This window comes from Prosopis cineraria, unplaced genomic scaffold (genome assembly GCF_029017545.1).
Source record: "Prosopis cineraria cultivar Desert tree isolate PC_DT_omini unplaced genomic scaffold, ASM2901754v1 PC5, whole genome shotgun sequence".
Classification (NCBI taxonomy): domain Eukaryota; kingdom Viridiplantae; phylum Streptophyta; class Magnoliopsida; order Fabales; family Fabaceae; genus Prosopis; species Prosopis cineraria.
This window is the reverse complement of record NW_026555336.1, coordinates 36,214,626-36,237,423: the sequence shown is the minus strand read 5'-3', so window position 1 is coordinate 36,237,423 and position 22,798 is coordinate 36,214,626. Positions and strand designations below refer to the sequence as shown.

The 22,798-nt window shown below is 32.7% G+C and overlaps 2 protein-coding genes across 2 annotated transcripts; both read right to left on the bottom strand.

Annotated features, from left to right (window-relative positions):
- Positions 1–2,517: 2,517 nt before the first annotated feature.
- Positions 2,518–8,358, bottom strand: LOC129311351 (ATP-dependent 6-phosphofructokinase 5, chloroplastic). Its single transcript, XM_054953596.1, has 13 exons — positions 7,781–8,358; positions 7,584–7,674; positions 7,052–7,125; positions 6,278–6,389; positions 5,764–5,859; positions 5,536–5,637; positions 5,370–5,444; positions 4,835–4,975; positions 4,616–4,732; positions 4,419–4,523; positions 4,195–4,275; positions 3,398–3,526; positions 2,518–3,137 (listed from the first exon to the last, which is right to left on the bottom strand). The coding sequence occupies exons 1-13, from the start codon at positions 8,104–8,106 to the stop codon at positions 2,970–2,972; spliced, it is 1,617 nt and encodes a 538-aa protein (XP_054809571.1). The 5' UTR covers positions 8,107–8,358; the 3' UTR covers positions 2,518–2,969.
- Positions 8,359–20,552: 12,194 nt separating this feature from the next.
- Positions 20,553–21,994, bottom strand: LOC129311966 (zinc-finger homeodomain protein 1-like). Its single transcript, XM_054954486.1, has one exon. The coding sequence runs from the start codon at positions 21,553–21,555 to the stop codon at positions 20,827–20,829; it is 729 nt and encodes a 242-aa protein (XP_054810461.1). The 5' UTR covers positions 21,556–21,994; the 3' UTR covers positions 20,553–20,826.
- Positions 21,995–22,798: the final 804 nt, after the last annotated feature.

Below are 22,798 nucleotides of genomic sequence, written 5' to 3'. Positions count from 1 at the left end.
AAAATATTTATGACTATTTAATATTTATTGAAAGTTTATATAATTTTTATGTCAATAATTTATATTACATTTTCAATATACATATGAAGAGAGGGAGAATAGTTTGTAAGTTGTAATTTTTGTACAAATGATAGGTGGAGTCACTGTGTTAATAGAACAAAGAAAATGACTTAGTGGTGTGTATGGGGAGGGAAAGGGTGAGACAGATATTGACATGCTTTTTTTAAAAAAAAATTTAATTGTATAGTCTTGACACAAATTTTTTGGAACTCAATATCTGTCGTAACGAATTTTAATTGTAGCATCTAGATGAATATTTTTGAAAGTATAGCATTTTGATAAATAAAACTTTTCTTTATAGCATGATGGTGAATTTGCCAATTAGGACTTGTATTTAAGGATGGAGGAAGCATCTTCACCATATAAAACAGCTAAGCATGCTCAAATGGATTTAACTATGAACCTTCTTTGCTTATACGTATCATATAGTAAAGGAAACAGTGAAATACAGAAAGAAAAAAAGGGGGGGCGGAATTTTAAAAAAGGCATAAATTTTATGCACTATATTTTTTCCCCTTTGCATGACTCTTTCTGGCTATAAGAGTGAAGAATATAAAATTTTAACCTACCAAAGCATTATAAATGGCGATTATTTATAATGATTAAAACAGTGAATCTCAAAACCATATAAATACAAGCAGATTTGCATTACATGCTACGAGACGAACTAAACGAGGCACGAGCAAACATCGTATCTCTCCCCAACTTCATCGTCGAATACTTTTTCCTCTACAGAGTTAGATTTGCATTGTTAGCAGCTCTAAAAACTGCTGAAGGGAAAGGAAATACTGTTGGACAGAATTTCTGAAATACCCATAAATACAATCTGACCCCAATGGGAAAAAGGGCGGAAAAAGACAGAGAAATTGAGGAATGTGTTTGACTGTTAGTTTTATGACTGCAAGAGCAAGGCATGTGTATTTCTGTGAAGCAGTAGGTGATGGGGACTGGATCCAGAGATGGGTGGGTCAGTGTCACCAACACTCTCAGACTCAGACTGAGGTTGTTTGCAACGTGTGTTGCAGCTTTGAATGAGACTACAGTGAGTGAGGGAGCAACTTCATTTTTAATACAATAGACCGCAAAAACCCTAGAGAAAGAAATAGTAATGTTTTTTTTTTACCAGCAACAGTAATGATTCATGTTAGCTAAATACTCTACCGATGGTTCTACAAGGAGAATGACAGTTAAGTTTTAATGAAATTAATTAATTTAAGTCTAATCTCAATCAATTTCAGAATCTCAATAAAATCTCTTAATCCCTTAGTGTTGACAAGTCTAATAGGGATTTGCAAAAATTTGCAAGTTTAACTTCTAATTTTATAATTTTATTGTGATGCATTTGTAATTTATTTTTTAAAATTTAACAAGAAACACAAATTTTCATACTTAATGTTGAGAAGCATTAAGTTTAATAGTTTCAAAAATTTGCAAGTTTGGTTTTTTATTTTGCAACTTCATTATGATGTATTTACAACTTATTTTTTTCCTAATTTTAACATGGAACACAAATGTTCATCTTTAATATTGAAAAGTATTAAGTCTAACAGCTCCAAAAATTTGCAAGTTGGGTTCCCATTTTTATAACTTTATTGTGATAAATTTATACTTGTTTTTTATATTTTAATAGGAAACACAAATGTTCAAATTTACTGTTGAAAAATATTAAGTCTATTGTTTATTCACATTGCCTGTTTATCAATAAAATAAATAGATCTTCCATTTCTCCATTGCCTATTGTTTATTTTTCAATTCTATTAAAATTTGAAAAACAAGCTGTAAATACATGACAATAAAGTTGTAAAATGGAGAGTTGAACTTATAAATTTTTAAAAATGTTAAACTTATTACCACTAAAAAATTAAGAGACTCTGTTGACACTTTAAAATTGATTGAAACTTAATTTAAATTAACTGATTCTCTTATAACTTAATTGTCATTATGCGGATTCTATATGGACCCATGTTTAATGGTTAGAAAATGCACATTATGTACAGGGCAACCAACACATATATTAGCTTCCTTAATTGACCTCTCAATCTAGCATAGTCAGCAGCTTCTTAATTTCTTTTTTTTTTTTTTTTTGAATTAAAGGGCAGGCACACAGCTTCTGAATTTCAAGTGTCATCTCAATGCTCTCAGTCTTTTGCAGTATTTCACTGTTCATTTTTAAATGTGTTTCTGTAGTGGGACTCTGAATCAATCAAACCACGGACCACAGTGACAATCCCCGTCAGTTCCTTTTGCTATTTTCCTACCATTCATCACCAATCAATACTTTCTCTTCTCTCTCTGTCTCTCATGCTTACATTACATCGATACATTTTATTGTCAGATATGTATATATTTTGGGATGTTAGAAGTTTATAGAACCTATCTTAGACCGTGCTCATAATTGTCACCAGCCTGTCAGATAAATACTGAAATTTGGAATTCGCGCCAAGAAAGAAACAAAAATTAAAAAAAAAAAACATAAAAACGAAAATGCATTACAAATAAATCTGATTTAAGACACATTATCTCAAATGTAAATAGGTACAGTCAATCCAACAACAGAGGCCGGAACAACGAACAAATACAGATCACCTGCTCTAAGTACTTTTTATTGAATTAGTCTTTTGGCCCTCAATATAAGTTACAGCAAATGTTACAAATCAATGGAAAATCAACCGCAAAATTCTTGACATCGCCTCTCAAAATTTTATTAGGCAAGCAATTTGCAGAACTAAGAAACTGCCATGCTATACAAGATAAACAATTTTTCAGAGAGGAAGTATCATCGTTAGTATTATTTCCTGGGTATATTGGAACAGATCGGCCAGAAGTATTTTGAACCTATCTTCCTACCATATGCAGTCTTTGGAAGCCTGAATTTCAAGGCTCTTGAATACACTAAAAATCATAAAGCGTCAAATGAAGTCGGGTTGGCCGGTTGAGGTTAAGCAACGATGCCACATTCTACTGTTGGGATCCACCAACCTGGGATGAGATATTACTTCTGGTATGGGAAGGTAAGCATAGTGAGTGTTACAAATGCCAACCGTTATGCCACTGAATCCAGCAAAAGCACCATGAACCTGCAAAAACCATGAATAAAAAATCAGATACACAGTAGCATGCCCGAATGTTCCATGTTTGGACGTTAGAAGATCAGTTGATAATATTTCATTATCCTTTGTTCTTCATTAAGAATTGCCAAACCAGGAAAAATTTCAATGGAACATTCCCTTCCATTCTATTTTTTCCCCATCGAAACATAAGTTGTACCAAACGCTTTTGTATTCAAACATAGAGTGCGTGCGCCCACACACACATGGAGAGAGGGAGAGAGACTAACAGCATTTTGCCCAAGTACAGTGCATAGAATTCCATCTGATGCATTTGCTCGACATGCCCGGATCATGTATGTTGGATCAATATATTTCACATCAGCATGAACACCAATCTCCTTGAAATATTTCTTGGTCTGAAATATAGAAACTCAGTATAGAATGTTTTTTTTTAAAATATATTGTAAACAACGGCATCTATCTATTCCAACTAAAAAGCTCAAAACAATTATTCACAGTTATTCAAAACAAAATAATCTCTACTTAGATACATCATTGGAAAGAAACGCATATTTAAGTTTTATCATATATCCAATTGAACAAATCAAGCATATGTTTTTAACATAAATGGATCCCCAAAGGGTGGAGAGTATGGTTCTCCTCCCCATCCCCATGTATTTGGCACGGGAATCTATCCCCACCATCCATGAATAGAGGAAATTGCCATCTTTGTTGACATCTAAAAAAATACAGTCAAATTTTAATATAATTTTACCAGAAATATCAGAGGAACATCTAAAAAAATACAGTCAAATTTTACAAATTTTAACAGAAATATCAGAGGCTAGGCAGTTCTAATACACGTGTTTGCTTTGCATTTTGTTCAAAACATACAATTAGGATGTAGAAAACAAAAAAGAAGTTTATCTTAGGAAATTTAGCATCATTCAAAGGATCCAGGCTCTAAACCAAGATGTGCTTGTAAGATTTTAGTTTTACCCCCCAAAAATTATCATGCTTAGAGCAGAGAGCTATTTTCCATAACTCCCTCTATTACCAAGTTTCAAGTCAAGCAATCACAAACCTCTTGTTGAATGCGAACACCAATGTCTCCGAGGACAGTATTTCCAGATGCATCAGTTGCATTAGTCTTTTGAAGTAAATCCTGCATCAAGATTAACTCTTAGGAAGTTTAAGTTTCTACCTATAGTTTACTAGTCAATAAATAATAAAACTTGAGTATCAGTTTAAAATTATAATTATTTCTGTATTGGTTTCCTTTAGCTCAACATAAGAGCACAAAATCACCTGTCCAGCTCCCTCTGCCACACAGAGTACAGCTGATCCTTTTGTTTGTAAGAGGTACTTGAGATGATTCAAGACTCCATGCGGTCCATGTAACTTGAACGGAACCTGGAACCACACGCAGCAACTTGTGGTGGACTATAGTAATGACGAAGAAAACGGAAAACCAACAAATTTATACTCTTCTTGTTATTACATACCTCAGGAATCAGGCATATGTCAATCTGTCCACTAGCTAGAGATGCATGCATCGCTATAAATCCACTGCTACGACCCATCAATTTCACAACGCCAATTCCATGATATGCACTATGTGCCTGATTAAGATGAGGCAAGGGATGAAAATATTTCAACATTCACCAACTTGAAACCATTATTGGATAGAGCCAACATCACACAGAATAATAAAATAATTTTACCTCAATGTATGCAGAATTTATTGCTCTTTGTGCTTCTTCAACAGCAGTATCAAAGCCAAAAGTTTTGTCCATCAATAAAATATCATTGTCTATGGTTTTAGGCACTCCAACTACAGATACCCTATGCTTTCTTTTACGGCACTGAAATTAAAAAAAAAAAAATTGTGATTCCTCAAAGGCAAATTATACAACTTCAGTGGAAGAGTACATGATAACAATTTTGCTGGACAAACTTAGAACAGTATGTACAATGTATATGAAGACCTTCAACATCACTCATTAATGAACAGTTTTAAAGACACTACTATCTAGTTTAATTTTTCAGAGTTTTTTAAAGAAAACTGAAAATTGAAAAGAGAAATAGTGAGACAAAATAAAATAACAGAGTAAGTCAAAATAAATTGAAAATTGAACATTTCTATGAATATCCAATACAGAATGGTTCCAAGATACAGCCATCTCAGAAAGTTCCTCATATTACAAAATTATCCATATCAAGTGCAACTGGTAAATACAAGGCTAAAGGATTAATCACCTCATTGTGAATTGCATTGGCACCAGCATGTGTACCATTTCCACCCAACACAAAAAGCATGTTGATGCCTCTTTCCTGAAATCAATAATACATAAATCAGGTAACATAATCCAGAGGAAATATGACATAAAGTTTAATTTATTGACATAATGGATCAGTTAACCACCTCCAAACTATCCACAATTTCATTGACACTTGGTCCTCCTCGTGAAACTCCTAACAAACTTCCACCAGAAAGATGAATATTCTGAACCACCTTTCTTGACAGCTGAGAATATAATAGAAAAAAGTCATGAAAAGGAACTTGTATTTTCCGCAGCATTACAATTGAGGCTAAGCTTTATGTAAAATGATTATCTAACCAGCATCAGCAAAGACAATAGCATGAGTTTACCGGAACTTCTGTCAATTCTTGGTCAGAAAATCCACGATAACCAAAAGGAATCCCCACAATTTTTTTCACACCATATATTTCTAGCGTGATTACAATCTGCAGCACATTCAACATACAAGAGAATGGTAAGAAACTTCAACAGACCATCATAATGAGAACAAGGATACCACAGCAGCAAAAGTAGGAAGATCCTTGAGTAAAAACAACAGAATAATTTACATATATTAAGCTAACTGCTAGATATATTGGGCGGGCGTATTTATAGCAATTTTTAAACAGCTATACAAGATCAATAGATTTCAGGTGATAACTAAGGCATTATCTTAGGCACTAATCACTTTTCTGCCCAGGAGTGATAACTCTTGTTTAAGAGAATATGCTCAATAAAACTGAATTAAATGCAATTGCCTAGGAACTCTGCAGCATTAAATTCCAGATTTCCTGCCAAGCTTCTCTTTTCACAACAGGCAAAAAAATGTCAAAGCTTTTTGCAAAACATCAATAACAAACTAACCTGTCTGATGACATCATTGAGACCAGGGCAGAGCCCTCCACAAGTTACAATCGCAGCCTTGACATCTTCTGGTTGAAAGTAAATTTTTTCACGAGGCCCAGCTCGATGAACCCTGAAAAGATATCATAACATTTTACCAAATCTGCCAATTTCTTTAAAAAATAACATTATTTACTTCAAGCAGACTTAAAGGACATTGAAACACAGAATTATTAGATGAACCTCAAATATGGTAAACCAGAACAATAATTAACGTAATCATTGCTTGTAATGAGAATTCACTATTATCTCTTTCTTTCTATTCCTACCAAGAAAGAAGCAATGCAATCATTGTGATATCCAAAGTCTACATTCCCACACATCTGCTAATGTTTTAAGGTCCTTATTTGACTGTCAAGGCCTAACGAATTATGCATCAGAATTGTATTCTGTCAAACCAAAGCTCTGTTACTTTTCTCTGCCACTATGAAATACCAATATGGAATCTATCAAATCATAATACTGTCAAATCTAAGTTATGCCTTGCCTCGTACAGAGCCACTTGCTGAACACATTGATAGCTAAAAGCATATTTGATTGAGAATAGATATCCTAGCTTTTATAACAACGCTAAAGTTCAGAAATCTAAGGAGGGGTGCATGTTACTAGCCCAAACTTTTACCCATCTTCGAACACAATAATACCCATTCTCCTTCTTTACATTAAGAGACAAGAATACCTAATGTATAATCAGTTTCATAGTCCAGTATAAAATTGGGGAAGCAAATATTTTACCATTGTTCTACCCAGGAACAGCCAGGATCAATGCACTCAGCACCGGCAGATGTAGGGGACGAATAGTATATTGTCTGAAAAATTAAAGCAAAAGGAAAATAAAACCTCCATCTTTTAACCATCAGTAGCATCTCCATAAAATTCATAGATATTAGCAACTGACATACAGAAGAAAGCAAATGCCAGTAAAAAAAAACTTTTTTCTTCTACATCAATATTGATCTCTAAATATGTGAATAAATATGAGCTTTCTTACAAAGGTTGACAGATTTTCAAAGAACGTGAGAGTGAAGTAGAACATGTGCCAACAAAGACAAGCACTTATATTCAGAGGGAAATTAAAACAAAAGGAATGCTCAAAGCCTCAAACATAATGAAAGAAGAGATCTAAAAAGTTGAACAGTGAAAAAAGAAGACAGCGCAGAACACAAGAGACATCAATGGGAAACAACAAAACATTATTAACAGCCAGTCAAAGGCCTCTCCCCAATGGTCTGAAAGTCAAATAACATCAGAGATGAACAAAACATACCTTAAGAAGCACTCTGTCATTATTATTAATGTATCCATGCCACTCTTCATCAGTAGGATAATTACCAGGAAAATCTCCAGTTATGGGAGTTCTGCGACATAAAACACAAGAAATTCAGACCACAGATTCCACAATGCGTGCCTATTAAGCCTCCTTCAAAGACAGGAAATAGTACAAGACCAGGGCAAGCAATTAACCTCATCTTGAGACAAAATGTTGAGGGAATAGGACGATCATCTGGGAAGACATCAGTAATATGGGGAAGACTGAAACGGGCCTCGAAGTCCTTCTGGAACTTGGCTTTCCAATCAGGATCACTGAAATCAATGGCCGAACAGGAGATGGTACTGGAGCTCTGACTCTTAAGCTCTGAGGATATACGAACCTTCCAGGGTACTCTGTCGAGTTTCAATGTGGGGACGCGACCATTGGAGCGGGGGAAGAGCAAGCCTCCATGGAAGCGGCTAGAAGTTAGGTGGGGGAGAGTGAGTTTGGGGGCGATCACGTGCGAGATACTACCCATCAAAAGACAAAAGGGAAGAGATTTCAGTGAATGGAGATCTCAGAGGGGTGATTCAGAGCTAAAGAGGAGAGGGGATGCAAAAATTGAAGGAAGGAATGGGAGGGATCGGAGAAAACGAGGGAAAGAAACAAGCAAGTGGGGTTGGAGGGTGGGTCTGACTTATGAAACCGAGGATCCTTGATTTGAATGAATTGCAACTCCCATATTAGGTACGTGTAAGGCGGAGACTCGAACCATTTTTTTACGTTGAATATATATTTAAGTTCGAGTCTTGATATCTAAAGCGCCGGCTCCAGATTTTAACGAGCTAAGTTGATATTACCGTCTCAAACCGGCAAATTCAGCAAGATCCTTCCTGTTAAAGGCAAACAATCATTCAGAGAAGGAGTCCTCTGTTGAATGCTTGAAAAGGAGTCCTTTGTTCTTACGGAAAAGGTTTTAGCGTTTTTAAATGTCTTTTAGTGTTTAATCAAAAAACAAAAATAAGAAACTTTTGTCACAATGGAAAAAAAAAAAATTGAACTTTTAGATATGTTATTTTTATTTGTATTTAATTTGTTTTAGGTGAATGTTTCTTTTTTTAACTTTTTATTTATGAGTTTCCTTCTTGTGACCATTCTGTTTCGTTGAACTTTCTTCTGACGGTATAAATGGAAAAGGAAAAGGAAAAGTGGCAACAAAGTTTTCGTTTTAATTATGTTTATATAAAAAAAGAAAATGCACCAGCAAAATACTCCTCCGATCTAAAATTATAAGACACTTTTATGATAAATTAAATATTGTAAAATATAAAAAAATTAATAAAAATATTTTTTCATTAACTGTATTATTTCAATATTATTCTTTTTATATATTATTTATTTTTAATATTTTTAATAAATTGAGTATTAAACGAATGCATTTTTTAGAAGTTTGAATTTTTGTTATGAAAAAAATAAAGTTATAAAATATATTTAATTAATGTTATTGTTATATGTGATTTTATGTAAAAATATCTTATAATTTAAAATAAAGGGAATATATTTTTTTAGTAGTTGTGATAATTTAGGATATTTCTTAAATAAAAATGAATAGTTTAAATTCATCATGTTCATCTCATTATCAGTCAAATTACATTAGTTGATGCATTGAATTTGTTTACGAGGCCGCCGTTCAATGTTGCTGTCTCTATTTACACAGTGAGGAAGCAATTGATGTTTGAACCATGCAAAACTACACGCTATTTAATGCCATTTGATGTTTGAACTAATATCTTTCAAAGTTTTGATATTTGTAATCAATTGAATGATAAAAGCGCCGCAAATTTAATTAGTCTTAGGACTATTACTTTTTCAGTGATATGATTTTTTATATGCTATTGGTCTTTAAAACTATGGCAAAAATATTTTCCAATACTATCAAAGCCCTTTGATGCCATAAAATGTTTGGATTATTGGCCTTTAGGACTGTTTTATTTGTAACAACAATACTTTTCATAATATTTATTAAAAACATAAAGTGTTCTTTTATAAAAGACTATTATTAAAAGTGATATAACTTCTGGCCATTTAATTATAAGATCAAAAATAATATAGTTATTGGCAATTAAATAACATGAATTTAAAATATCAATAAATATCAAATTGATTATCACAAGCATAGGAATAAAACTTGAATTTTTAAGGGATAAAATATAAGAATGGCATTAAGTAAAAACTGAATAAAATAAAATCTTATACCTCAATAGGAATGTCTACTAAGCCATCAATAAGTAAGATTCATACCTTCTTTGAAATTATGAGGTCATCATTCATTTTAAATAAATTTGTAAATTTGTACCATTCTATCTGGACAAACCATCTCCATGCCACAAACAAAAATCAACAAACATTAATAAAAAAATTCTTCATATTTATGCTGCTAACCAATTTGATGAAGCGTCATGTTGTTATAAAAATAAGAAAAAAGAAAGTAGGAAAAGATAGCAAGACAAGAAGAATTGGGAGGGGAAATAAGGGGTATATTTTATACACTTGGGTGCCTAATATTTTGTGCATGGTTAAAGTCTAATCTTAATGTTATAAATGAATAAAGAAGGAAATCATAGTATAGTATATAATTTTTGAAAGTTATAAGGTATTAATTTCGAAAAACTCATTCTAAATCATTCATCGAGAGATAATGGAAGACAAAGAATCCCGAATATTTAGAGTTATGGACATACACTCATATAATCATATAATATTCATAATAAAAATCATATATTATAAAAAGTCTTGATCTTTAAATAACTTCTCATTGATTAATAAAAGATTGAGGATATTAGAAGCCAGCCTATTTATTAAGGGAAATTCCAAAAAATAATCATGATTTAGGATAAATTTAAGATTTAAGAAGTTGAATAATCCTACTGGTCAAAAAAAGAAGTTGAATAATCCTCCAACCCTATATGACATTTTTCCATAAGGCACAAGGGGTATCCTCCACCAATGTAATAACAGAATCTAATCTCTTCCGTGATAACGCGATTTACATATATTATTTTACAATAGAAATATTCTAATTATTTATTTTGGCTTAATTATATACAACTACTTAAAATTAAACAATAAACCTACTTGAAACTATAAGGATTATTTTAATCATTATAAATCTTAGGAGTACAATATAAGATCAACAAGAACATATACTCATCCACGTTCCTATCACAAGGCTTCTTTTTCTATTACCTCACTGAAACTAAGAAAAAATAGCTATGTTATTAACTATGTTTACAAATGGAAAAAAAAAACTTTTATTTTACCTACATTTAAATAGAAATTTTCAAATTTACATTATATTATCTACTCCCCCCTTCAAAAATATAAGGTATTTTTTGAGGAGTTAGATGTTCAAAAATGTAAGGCATTTTTAATTTTTCGAGGTGTAATTATTACTTTTTTTAAAGTACCCCTATTGATAATGACTTTATATTTATTATAAGGTGTTTAATAGGGGTAAATATAAAAAGATATGGTTAGTTGGAAAGTAGGTAACTACTTTATTGGGGGATAAGATTCGGTTAAAAATATTTTATATTTTTTAACGGGGGGAGTATCACAATTAATAATTTTAAATAAGGGTAGTATTGAAAAAATACAAATAATATCCCATGGTGTGTTTTGTATTAAGGTTCAAAAAATATTTTAAAAAGTGTTCTGTAATAAAAATAGGAGAGAATATAAGGTTACACGTTTACACTTATTATTTAAGTATATCTCTTATATACGCTCTCTCAATATATATATATACTCTTTCTATTAGAAAAATATAAAATATTTTTAATTAAATTTTATCTCATAATTACTTTATAATTAATTATTTTCAAACTAACATCATCTTTTTATATTTACTCTTATTTAATAGGACATTTCACTTCAAAATAAATATAAAATAATTTATTTATTATGGACACTTAAAAAACACATTAATTATATCTTAAAATATCAAAAATATCATATATTTTTTAATATTTAACCCCTTAAGGGAGAGAATATATATTAATAATAATCTCAAGATATCCAAATGTTATTAAATGATAAGTTTTTTTTTTCCATTTTTTGTTTTTAAGAACTGTTTTGTAGTATAATTTTCATAATTGTTTTGCCAAACAAAACAAAATAAAAATCTATTTGATTATGTGAATTTAAAAAAGAATTTTAAAAATAAAAAAATAAGATGATCTTGATGATTGCAGATAGTTAATAGTGGTAGTTTATGATATAAATTGACCAAGCTAATTATATTTTCTAATAATCAAATGTAGTGTTTTTGAAAACAAAAAAAAATGAAATAAAATAACTATAAAATATTTTATTTTTTATTTTTAAAAACAAAAAATAAAAATAATTTTAAAAATAATTAAATTCAAAATACTTATCCAAACAAATTACTTAATTTAAAAAAAACAGAAAATAATTTTTAAAATAGAAATCAAGCAGATCCTGATTCCCATCCTCTAGGCATATTACTGAGCGTCACACCACACAACAAGAAACGCGTGAATAATCAATTTATATGTGTATCCCTGTGAAAGGATGGGGTTCACATTCATGTTTGGTGAAGTTTTAAGTTATAAATGTTAATAATTAGATCAAATAAAAGTAGTGTTCCTACAATATCCTCGGCAATACTTGGTATCAATCACATATGTAACGATTAAATATATAAATTAGCAACGCATTAAATAGACCATTTCACATATATCACGGGATCATATTAGACGAGATTATGTGGCTAGGGTCTAGAATTGTCTCGTGTACATAAAATTTTAATTTTTCCCAACATTAAAGAAATTGACTATAGATATTTTTTTAACCCGTTTATTTAAGATAAAAAAATGATTCATACATTTTATAAAAAGAGATTTATTTTATAAAAAACATGAATTATTATAAGTTTGGTTGCAATAATATAAAAAAATTATTAATTAATTAATTTCAAATTTTATGGTATCTTTATGGATTTTTTTAATAAAAAATAATTTATTATTTAATTATTTAAAAAATTTATCATTTTTTCATGTAATTGTATATCTCTACATTTCTATGACATGTTATCTCTCATCTACAGGTTACAACAACAAACTATTTTTAAAAGCTATCTTCTCAAAATAATATTTTTTTAGAAAAATAAGTTATTTTTTCATTAAAAAAAAAATTAAACAAACAGAATCTTTATATTAGGTTAGTACATGTCATGATAAATGAATGAGCGTGCAATGAAGGAGAGAACTCCCCTCTTCCCTTAGATATTTTAAGAACAAATAGAAATGTGGAAATTATTGCCTAAATATTTTGTGAAGTTTTATTAATATCATCGTCAGACAAATGGACCAGAGTCACGGACATTTTAAGCCAACGGGTGAATTTCAAATGGTTTGGAATGGAGAAAGTGAAAAATGACGTGAATTTTTTTTTTTTTTGGTTGTTGTTTTTGGGAAGGTGGGGGTGGGGGGAATGATTTGCGGAAGCAAGAGAAGCCGAGAAGGGATGACCAGGAAGCAGGCATGCGCATGATTTGAGTTTATACCAACCAAACCCTCACATTCGGCATATTTTATTTGATGGAAAAAGGGTTGAGGTATAAAAAATATTCTCAATTTTTCCACTTAGATGCACTTCATATTTTAAAATTTTTTCTGGCGTAATTTTGTCTTGATATTTTTTAAAATGGTATAATGTAGTATTGAACTAACATATCCAAATGTTTTGACTGTTAATTGATTTATTTTATTGAGGTGACATGTTGGCATGACATGTTTTAAAAATTAAAAATTGAGAGAAAAAGAAAAAGAGATACACCTTGGCAAATATCACCCATATTTCATTGAAAAAAAATCTATGCCTAGGTTTAAACCAGACTCATTATTCTTCATCAATCTCCTTCTCTCCCATAGGTGTGCGCATCTCTCTCTCTCTCTCTCTCTCTCTCTCTCTCTCTCTCTCTCTCTCACTCATATCATGAAGACTAGAAGATTCAGAAAGAGTTGAAGATTGGAAATAAAAAATACATACAAATTTCAGCATATCGTGAAGACTAAAGAATTGAAACAACAAGGTTAAACTAAATAAAAAACATATAAAATCTATAAAGAATTGAAACAATAATACCCATGGCAAATCAAGAAGGGAAAATTTCAACAAGCATTATGTTTCCATTGACAAATTTCAGCAAATAATTCCAATACTTTCGAGGGCAAAATTCGAACTCAAAAGGACAAATTTCAAAAAGCACAAATAAATAAGTCAGATCGATGAATTAAAAAATAGATAACCTAGGTCTATAATCAATAACTGTGACCCAAAAGATAATGCGTTGAGGTTGAATCATGATAAATAATGAGTTGATAATGAATCTTAGAAAGAGAAAATTAGAGAGAGAGTTGCTACCTCCTCTAATATCTCCCTTGGCCTCCCATCTTTTTCGACATACCATCTGCAACCCAAAAATCTATGATCAACAAATCTCAAAGCCATTGAAGAAACATTTGAAACTCACTCAAAATCAACAAATCTCAAAGTCATCAAAGGAAACCCATAAACTTAGAAATCTCAAACCCTCTTGCACATAAAAGGAAACCCATAAACAAAGGTGCCAAGCCACACAAAATCAAAGGAATAAGGAAGCTCACGGACATTTCTTCATCCCAATGTATAAACCCATAATCAAAGGCGTCAAGCCACAGACGAGCTTCAATCATTATCTTCACAGCATGATTGCTCTGAGTTTCATCGCCATACTTCACACGATGTTCTCAATTCCTTCACTACTAGAAAAATGGAATTTAGCGAGGGACGAATCCCTCGCTAAATGCCATTTTTCATAGTTAAATTGTATTTTAGTTAAGAATTTTGTCTCTCGTTAAATCCTTAGCTAAAAAAGGGCTCGCTAAATTTAGCGAGGAATTGTATTTCCCTCACTAACTAGTGAGGGATTCAATCCCTCGCTAAAATTAACTAGGAACTGAATCTCTCGCTAATCTCTCTCTAATACTATTCAAAATTTGATAACGTTAGCGAGGAATTAATCCCTCACTAACCCCTCGCTAAATATGCTTTTATTTAAAAATAATTATGCCACATCACCCACCATGTGTGATGTCAACTTGTGACATGTCATCAACAACCTCATGCTTTATTAACTACCATGTCTCACCTACCATCTCGTGCCCTATCATCCACTACATGTGGGTCAACTCATGACACGTCATTGTCCACCTTGCGTCATATCACTTGCTCCTTACTATATCATATATTCATCATGTTTATGCTAAAGCCAAGGTTTGAACCCTTGACTTCATAACTTCCAAGCTTTATGCTTTCTTTCTTTGCCAGTTGAATTGAAAAACACCTACAAGCATTATATAAGAAATTAAATATGTATATATATATATATATTATTTAACTACATAAATATATCAAATAATATATTATAAAAATACACACATATACATATTAAATTTTATTTTCAATTATTAATATGTTCAAAATATTTATATTTTATTTAAATTATTCTTTATATTATATTTTTAATAAAATATTATTTTATTAATGAAAATCAACTTAAAATAAAGAAAATATTAAATAATTTTATTATGAATATTTTAGTTAATTTTTAAATTTAATTGTTATTTTTAAATGAAAATAATTAGATGTATAATTAAAAGTTATTGTCAAAAGTTAATTTTTTTATAGTAATTAGCTAGAGATAGAATCCCTTACTAAATTCCTCGCTAATTATCTCATTTTAGAGAGGGATTGATAGTCTGTCGCTATTTTTCTCGTTAATTCTCTTATTTTAGAAAGGGATTGATAGTTCCTCACTATTTTTCTTCCTAATTCTCTTATTTTAGAGAGAGATTGATAGTTCCTCGCTAAGTTTAAGTCAAGCTATAAAATCAACATCCCTCGCTAATTTTTTCACTAACTTGATATTTTAGAGAGGAATAGACGATCCCTTGTTAAATTTTCTTGCTAATTTACATTTTTCTAATAGTGCTTCCTTACTATCTTTGCAAACAAGATCTTGACAAGCTTGGAGAAGAGAATTGAAAGGAGAGTCTTCATTGCTGTTGAGATCTAGGTTTGGAGGAGGAACATGAATGGAATATAGGTTTAGAGGAGGGAAGTGGAAAGGGCAAAAGAGAGATGTGTTACCTGTGAAGGGCTAGAGGCTAACGTGGCCAGCCATGTAAACAATACATGGTCAAAATTATTAATTTAATGGTCAACATAGTTAAATCCTAATATTAAGACAAAATTATATCAATTTAAAAAATGACGGGGTGAAATTACATCAAAAAATATTTTAGGATATGGAGTGCACTTAATTGAAAACATTAATGGCATTTTGTATCTTAACCCATATACGAATATGAAATGCCACATCTTCAAAAATCAAAACGCAATGTTGGTCGTGCTCGTGCAGGGGTTTATTTCTTCTTCCTCTCATTTTCCCTTGGGCTATGCTCCCACCAATATTATTCCATGATCGGATTGATGGAATAATTTGATACACGATCGAATAACGTCTAAAAAGTCAGATTAACCCGTCATTTATTTATAATAAAATTGATTCTATCGTTCGCAGGACAAATTAGTGAATTAATACTTTATTGTTTCACATTTTTCATTATAGTTTTGTAATTCCAATAAAAAGTATTCACCCTCCTATCTAATACCCGTGCATATTAAACGAGCTATTTAGTAATTTTGTCCCATTCGCACTCTTATTTACTTTTTTTGTCTTATTTATAAAGTAGAGAAGAAATAATTTTTTTTTCTATTTATAAATTACATTATTAATTTTTTATTGTAATTTTCCTTTTTTATCTTCTATTAAATATCAGTGAGAAAAAGTATGTTATTAAATTATTTATACTTAATAGAGGTAAGTTTAGAAATTTATTAAATTTCTAGACAATAGTTAATGTTATGAGTTTTAAGATTTTTTTTATTTTTGAAAAAATAATTTTCTTTGATTCCGGTAAAATATTTTGACAATAACTTATAAATAGAATAAGATTTGTATGATTTGGGTCCAAAGAGCAGCACAAATATACTTATTCAATGAGTGTCCCATATAATACAACAATAGGATCATTCATTTCATCAAACAAAATTATTAAAAATTTTGCCATGTAATAATCATAAAGCATCAAATATCACATTTTGATAGGGGATACTCAAGGGGATAGTGTACATGAGGAGTGATATGATTGTGATAGTTGTTTTGAATTTTTGGAGGAAAATATATATTAATAATTTATAAGTACTAATAAAATTCAAATAATTACAAATTTGTATTTGGGGCACTCATTAAATCAGTTAATTTAGGCCTCGCATCGAATTCAAACCTTTATTTATATTATATTGTAATTCATTCTAATATGATAATGTGATTTATAAGTTAAATCTTTATTGGGTGACCAATGTTTTGGTTAATTCATATTATTTTCATTTAAATAAACTATGAAAAGAAGGACAGTATTTCTTTCAGGCCCAGAACCCTATAGAGCAGGCCCAATTAACCCAGCCACTCATGGTCATGAGTTCGTGTGACTCCAAATCTTGTGACTCTCTTTCTTTTCTGCCACTGCCACACGGGATGACATCTCAATCAACCACAAAAAGAACACCAATAAATCTCTCTCCCAATTGCTGTATTAGAAACCATCATAAATCTAAACACATAAACAAGGCGAGACATTTCTAGAGACGCAACCAGACAAAATAACCCAGGAAACGAAATCTTCTGCACTATTTACACAATCCTAGTTTTCAGCGATTTCTTCATTCAATAATGTCATCTGCAGGCACATTTGTTGGATTTTTAAGATTCTTGAAGCGAGATTTGAAAGAAGAGGAAGAAGCCGGCAGGCCAGGAGGATCATGGAAATGAAACCCACTTAGCAGTGATGTTTAATTTGATGATGATATATCTCACATGCCAGATTACTGTCCACCTACCAAGAAACAAGTCATAATGCGACAGAGCATTATTAATCAACAGCCAGCACAGGTTTAATCTCGGAGAAGAACCATACATCACACGCTCATGTTTTTCAACCTGCTTGTCTGCCAACTTGCTTCAAGATAATTGGCGAACAGTATTTCTCTTGGTCCATGACAGAGAGCCGAGAAAACCCAACCAGATAAAAAGTGTTTGGAAGCTGGGGATAGATAGATAAACAAGGTCCTGACAAGTGCGAGACTTTGTGAGACAGTGGCATCTCAGGAGAAAGAATTGGGGTTAGTATAGTTTTCATTTTCAAAGGTGAAGTTGATTTGTTTGTTTGGATATTGGGAACCAGTAGGGTAGAGGGATATATGTGTAGCAGATTGTTGAGGTCAATTCCTATAAGCCAGCTGCCAAACAAGCATTTTGTTGAAACCAAAGGGACACAAAGGTAAAGGTGACATGCATTAGACAAAAGCCAAGTTCCTTGGAAACTTTTTCTATCCTTTTCCCCTCCAGATTCTCAAGTTTTGCTGTGCAATAAGTTTATAATCAAAACGAATCTTATCAGGCCCCCCCACCCACCCACTTTTTTCAATGTTTTGTACCTCATTACAGAATCATATGTACATGCCCACCTTTCTTTCACCAGAATTGGTGTATATGCGTGTGTGCTATATATATATATATGTAGATATATATATATCTGTTTCAACTCAGCATCAATGAAAGCAAGACTCCTAAGATGAATTAACTGTTTTAAATAATGATGGGGCAAGGAATATATATATGTACATATATATATATAATATTACGAATTTGTATATGAAATTAATACATAGGAGATCGAGGAGGGCAGGATAGTTGGAGGGATAAAGGCAGAGTAATGAGTGGTGCGTACTGGATTATCAAAGCTGGGTGAAGTGACCCAAAAAATAAAGAGGGGTGGTTTGAAACATACAAGTCGACAAAAAGAAACTAAAAATCAAAGTGTCATCGTCATACGTATCATCCTCGGCTGATTAAAGGGCAAGCATGTGTACATACATGTTGTGAAACTACACGATAAAGACAAATGCTCATCTTCTTCTAATATATAACTTCCTAATTAAACCCTCTAACAACAACACAATTCAATTTGCGAGTTATAAGGTTTGATTTTTTATATATCGACCCCCTAGATATATGGACTGTTCATTCTATCGTGTTATTTTCACGCTTTTCTAACCTTTGCACGAATTAAATATGTTTCAGATGATATAGAATAAATACAACACTCTTTCCACCTCAAGTCATTTTCAAATTACATTGTCCATCCTTCTCTTCAATAAAAAATGGACCGTCTCCTTCTCTAAAATCAAAACTATTAATTACCTTCTTATGGATTGCACTTATCATACATTTTTATCATTGATTAACATGTTTTCATATTGAGTATTTAATAATAATAAAACAAGTCTTATTTATTAAATAGAAAAAAACTCGTGTAATTTAATACAAGCGTCTGTCTAAAATAATATAGCACATGCATGATATATATATATATATATACATAAACTTAGTGGACCGCGGATATTACTCCATATTCGTCCCCAGGGTACTAATCATAAACATCCCAAGCATGCACGCTAAAGCTGACCCCTAAAGTTACCCACTTTGCGAGTTATATATATACAGACATATTATTTATATCCGTTGAATTAATTCGTTAATTCATCACACAGAATCTTAAAATGTTAAATATAATGCAACAATTTTGAACAATGTTTTCCAGATACGCCATAGATTCGGCGGATCCTATATGTAAATATTCCGAGACAAATTATATTGTTGCTATCATAAGTACTACATACATGCATACATCCATTATATTGATAATTAGAGGAAGAGAGGGTATATACAATTTAATATCAGATCAGGATTCATGTCTCTTTTATAACCCACCCCAATTCATTTGGATTTCGATTTTTCGCTTCCCTCCCTTTCCCTATGTATATATAGCTAGGCAGGAAAAAAGAAACTCAAATATAATTGTCCACATTTATATAAGTAGATAATATAATAAAATCTCCGTAGAACAGTCCCTTTTACTTCCTATGAGGGGACTACATCAATGCTTACCCATCTCCATCTTGGTCAGCTTTTTATATACCTTCTGCTTTGACATGATAGATTCAAATAGAAACTTCAAAATGTTTTGAAATGCATTAATTCTTGTGGAGCTAAACTGTTTTCATTATATTATAACACATGAATAGAACATTTTCTTTTTCTTCATTTTTTATAATAATTAATCTTGATGAAAGGCAGAGAGGGAGTTTGAAATATAGCGCGCGCGCGCGCGCGCGTAGAAGGATCCAAACAATGTAAAATCAAGTTAAGAGAAGAAAAGAAGGTATAGGAATTAGACAATAATAAAGGTTGTTCACTTGTTCTGATCTGAACAGTAATTAAGAATGCATGATGAGGGGTCAAAAGCATCCAAAAGGACGAAGACTATACATATCTATAGTTCCCAAACTATAAATTCAGTTGGTGGGGATCGGAGCAGCAGATAGAAGGAAAAGGAAGTGAAATATCGAAAGACACATAAGTAAAGATATTGCATGGAAACGCATGAACAACGGAAAATGCAGTTTCTAACACAGCCATATGTGTGACCCACAAAAGTTCCTAAAACTGATAGTATCGACAACTTGACAAAACTAGTTCAACATCCTCCATTTTTAGCTTCATTCCTCTCCATTCACTTCTGCTAAAAACCAAACCTTTATCATCTTCTAGTTCCTCATCATATCGTCATGCTTTCTCCAAATGTACTGCTTCCATTTAACATTATATATTCACCCTCCTTACCCTTCAACCATTATTTTTTGTCAATTTAAACTGTAACGTGGATATGCGTGTCCAGCAAATTAAAACTGGTAATCGAATTAGGGACCAGTTTTGGCGGATGGGAATGAAATTAATTTAGTTCACAAACAGCGTAATATATTATACTCTGATACCAGCGAAGCTGTCAGTAAGTACTTGATATTTAATTCAAACACTACTACTAACACACAACCAAGAGATTAGTCAAATCCCAGGTTTTTCCCCAGCAAGAAATGAGTTGAAGAAGAAGAATGAAACCCTATGATACTAGGCTTAATTCTCAAACTTTTTGAAACTGCTAACTGGGACTAAATTTTCGTGAGTTTCTGGTGAAGACACTGATGGAAGAATATAATTGAGGATATTATTCTAGGGCTTCTTACCCACAGTGTGCTTGTTGTTGTGCATCCAAACCTTAAGAACCTGACGCTTCACTCCAACTTCGTCACAGAATTGCTGGACCAGTTCCTCGTCTTGCTTCTGAATCCGCCATCCCAATCTCTCTGCAAGTCCCAGCATTTTATCCTTCTGTTCCTGCGTGAACTTGGTCCTGAACCTCTTCTTCGAAGATCCTCCTCCTCCACCGCTCGGGTTCGAAGCGTCGTCGTCTTGGTCATCTCTCGTGCTCTGCGTTCCACCCCCTCCCGATGTAGACGGCAACGCCAGGGTCGTTGGCCCTCCCCTGTGGTGCCCAGCCACGTGTAAGTACCCCGCCGGCGCTCGGTAATATGCTGCAGCGAACTGCGGCGGCTGGTGGTGTTGATGCGGGGTTAACAAAAATGGTTCGGTCTCTTTGCGGTGGAAATTACGGTGACAGTTACAGGCGGCGCACTTGAGAGCGTCGAGTGTGCCTTCGGCTCCGGCCGGCATGAACTCCCCACAGCCGTCTAGCGCGTGTCCGCCGAGACTCACCGCGTGGTTCTTCAAGCACTCTCTGTACCTTCCCTTGCTATTACTGTTATAATAGTTCCTTGCGGGTTGAGGCAACACCATAGCTTCTCCTGCACCCGCAGAGCTCGGCATTTTCACTCGCGGAGATATCCCCAGTGACTCCATGCCCATCTCTTCTTCTTGCTCTTCTTGATCCTCGAAATCCATTTCTCCCAAAAAAAAAAAATCCAACTTTTCCCCTCAAGACTCAAGAGTATCGGATAATTAAGGATAAGATGCAATCCGAAAAGAGAGAATGGATTGTGATTATGTGCAGAGAGAACCAAGAAGGGACTTGTATTCATATACTTTTTGCCCTTCCCTGATATCTATCTGAAGATCACCAAGACACCAACCTTTTTGTATGACAAATCTCACAACCAACCGGTGATATCCGGTTACGGGTTGCTTACACAGTAATTTTCATTTTCACTGATTGCAGCTTGATACGTGAAGGTGTAACTCTGCGTATGTATATTTAACCGAAGAGGTGAAAGCTTTCACATGATATGTACAGTAGGAATACAGTTGTACTGAGGTGAGGGTGTCGCAGGAGGTTGAGCTGGAGACGAATAAGAAAAGGGGGGAAAGAGAAGAGAGAAGAGAGAAGAGGAATCAGGAGGAAAGAGAGAAAGCCCACGCGCTGAAGCAAAACGCCAATGATGGACACTGAAACCCTGCGGGTCATTGACTCATTGTGTGTTAGTAGTGTCACGCATTCCCATACCTGAGACGAAGTGACGTGGGATGGGACTGGGGGTAAAGAGGTGGCGCGTACGGCGGCGCGTTGCTGGAGATTTCTTTCCACATCGGAGGGAACAGGTGGGGAAGGACGAGAATGCGCGGAGGCAGGACCCTGCTTGACTTGTGGCTGTCGTACCAGCCTAGTGCGTGGAGAATAGAGGTGTGGCTACAACAATTTTTTTTTTTTGGAACATTTTCACTAACTCAATCAAACCTTTTTTTCCAGAAATTAAACAGAACTAAATTTTTTATAATGCTTGGTTTGGTCTATTTAGTTTAAGTTTTTGAGTTTGACTTAATCTTGCTATGATTTTGTTTTGGGCAAAAAAATTGGGTCAAAATTTTAGCATATGCCCAAAATGTCGGGCAAATATTTGTACATTAGAGTTTCCATAAAAAAGAATAAACGCCAAAAAAGTTATTTATGAATAAAAACTGTTAACCAATTACTTTTTAGGTTCAAGAATGTAAGGTATTTTTAATTTTTTGAGGTGTTATCATTACTTTGTTTTAAAATACCCTTATTGATAAATAACTTTATATTTAATGTAAGATATTTAATAGGGATAAATATGAAAAGATAGGGTTAATTTAAAAGTAAATAATTATTTTATTAAAGAATGAGATTCAATTAAAAATATTTTTTTAAACGAAGGAAGTATGATAT

Excerpts from the sequence above, each read along its gene's own strand:
- LOC129311351 (XM_054953596.1), bottom strand. The coding sequence starts at position 8,106 with ATGGGTAGTATCTCGCACGTGATCGCCCCCAAACTCACTCTCCCCCAC. Across the intron at positions 4,733-4,834 it reads TAAATTCTGCATACATTGAG|GCACATAGTGCATATCATGG; the intron begins GTAAAATTATTT and ends CATCTTAATCAG. Across the intron at positions 4,524-4,615 it reads ACATATGCCTGATTCCTGAG|GTTCCGTTCAAGTTACATGG; the intron begins GTATGTAATAAC and ends GTGTGGTTCCAG.
- LOC129311966 (XM_054954486.1), bottom strand. The coding sequence starts at position 21,555 with ATGGATTTCGAGGATCAAGAAGAGCAAGAAGAAGAGATGGGCATGGAG.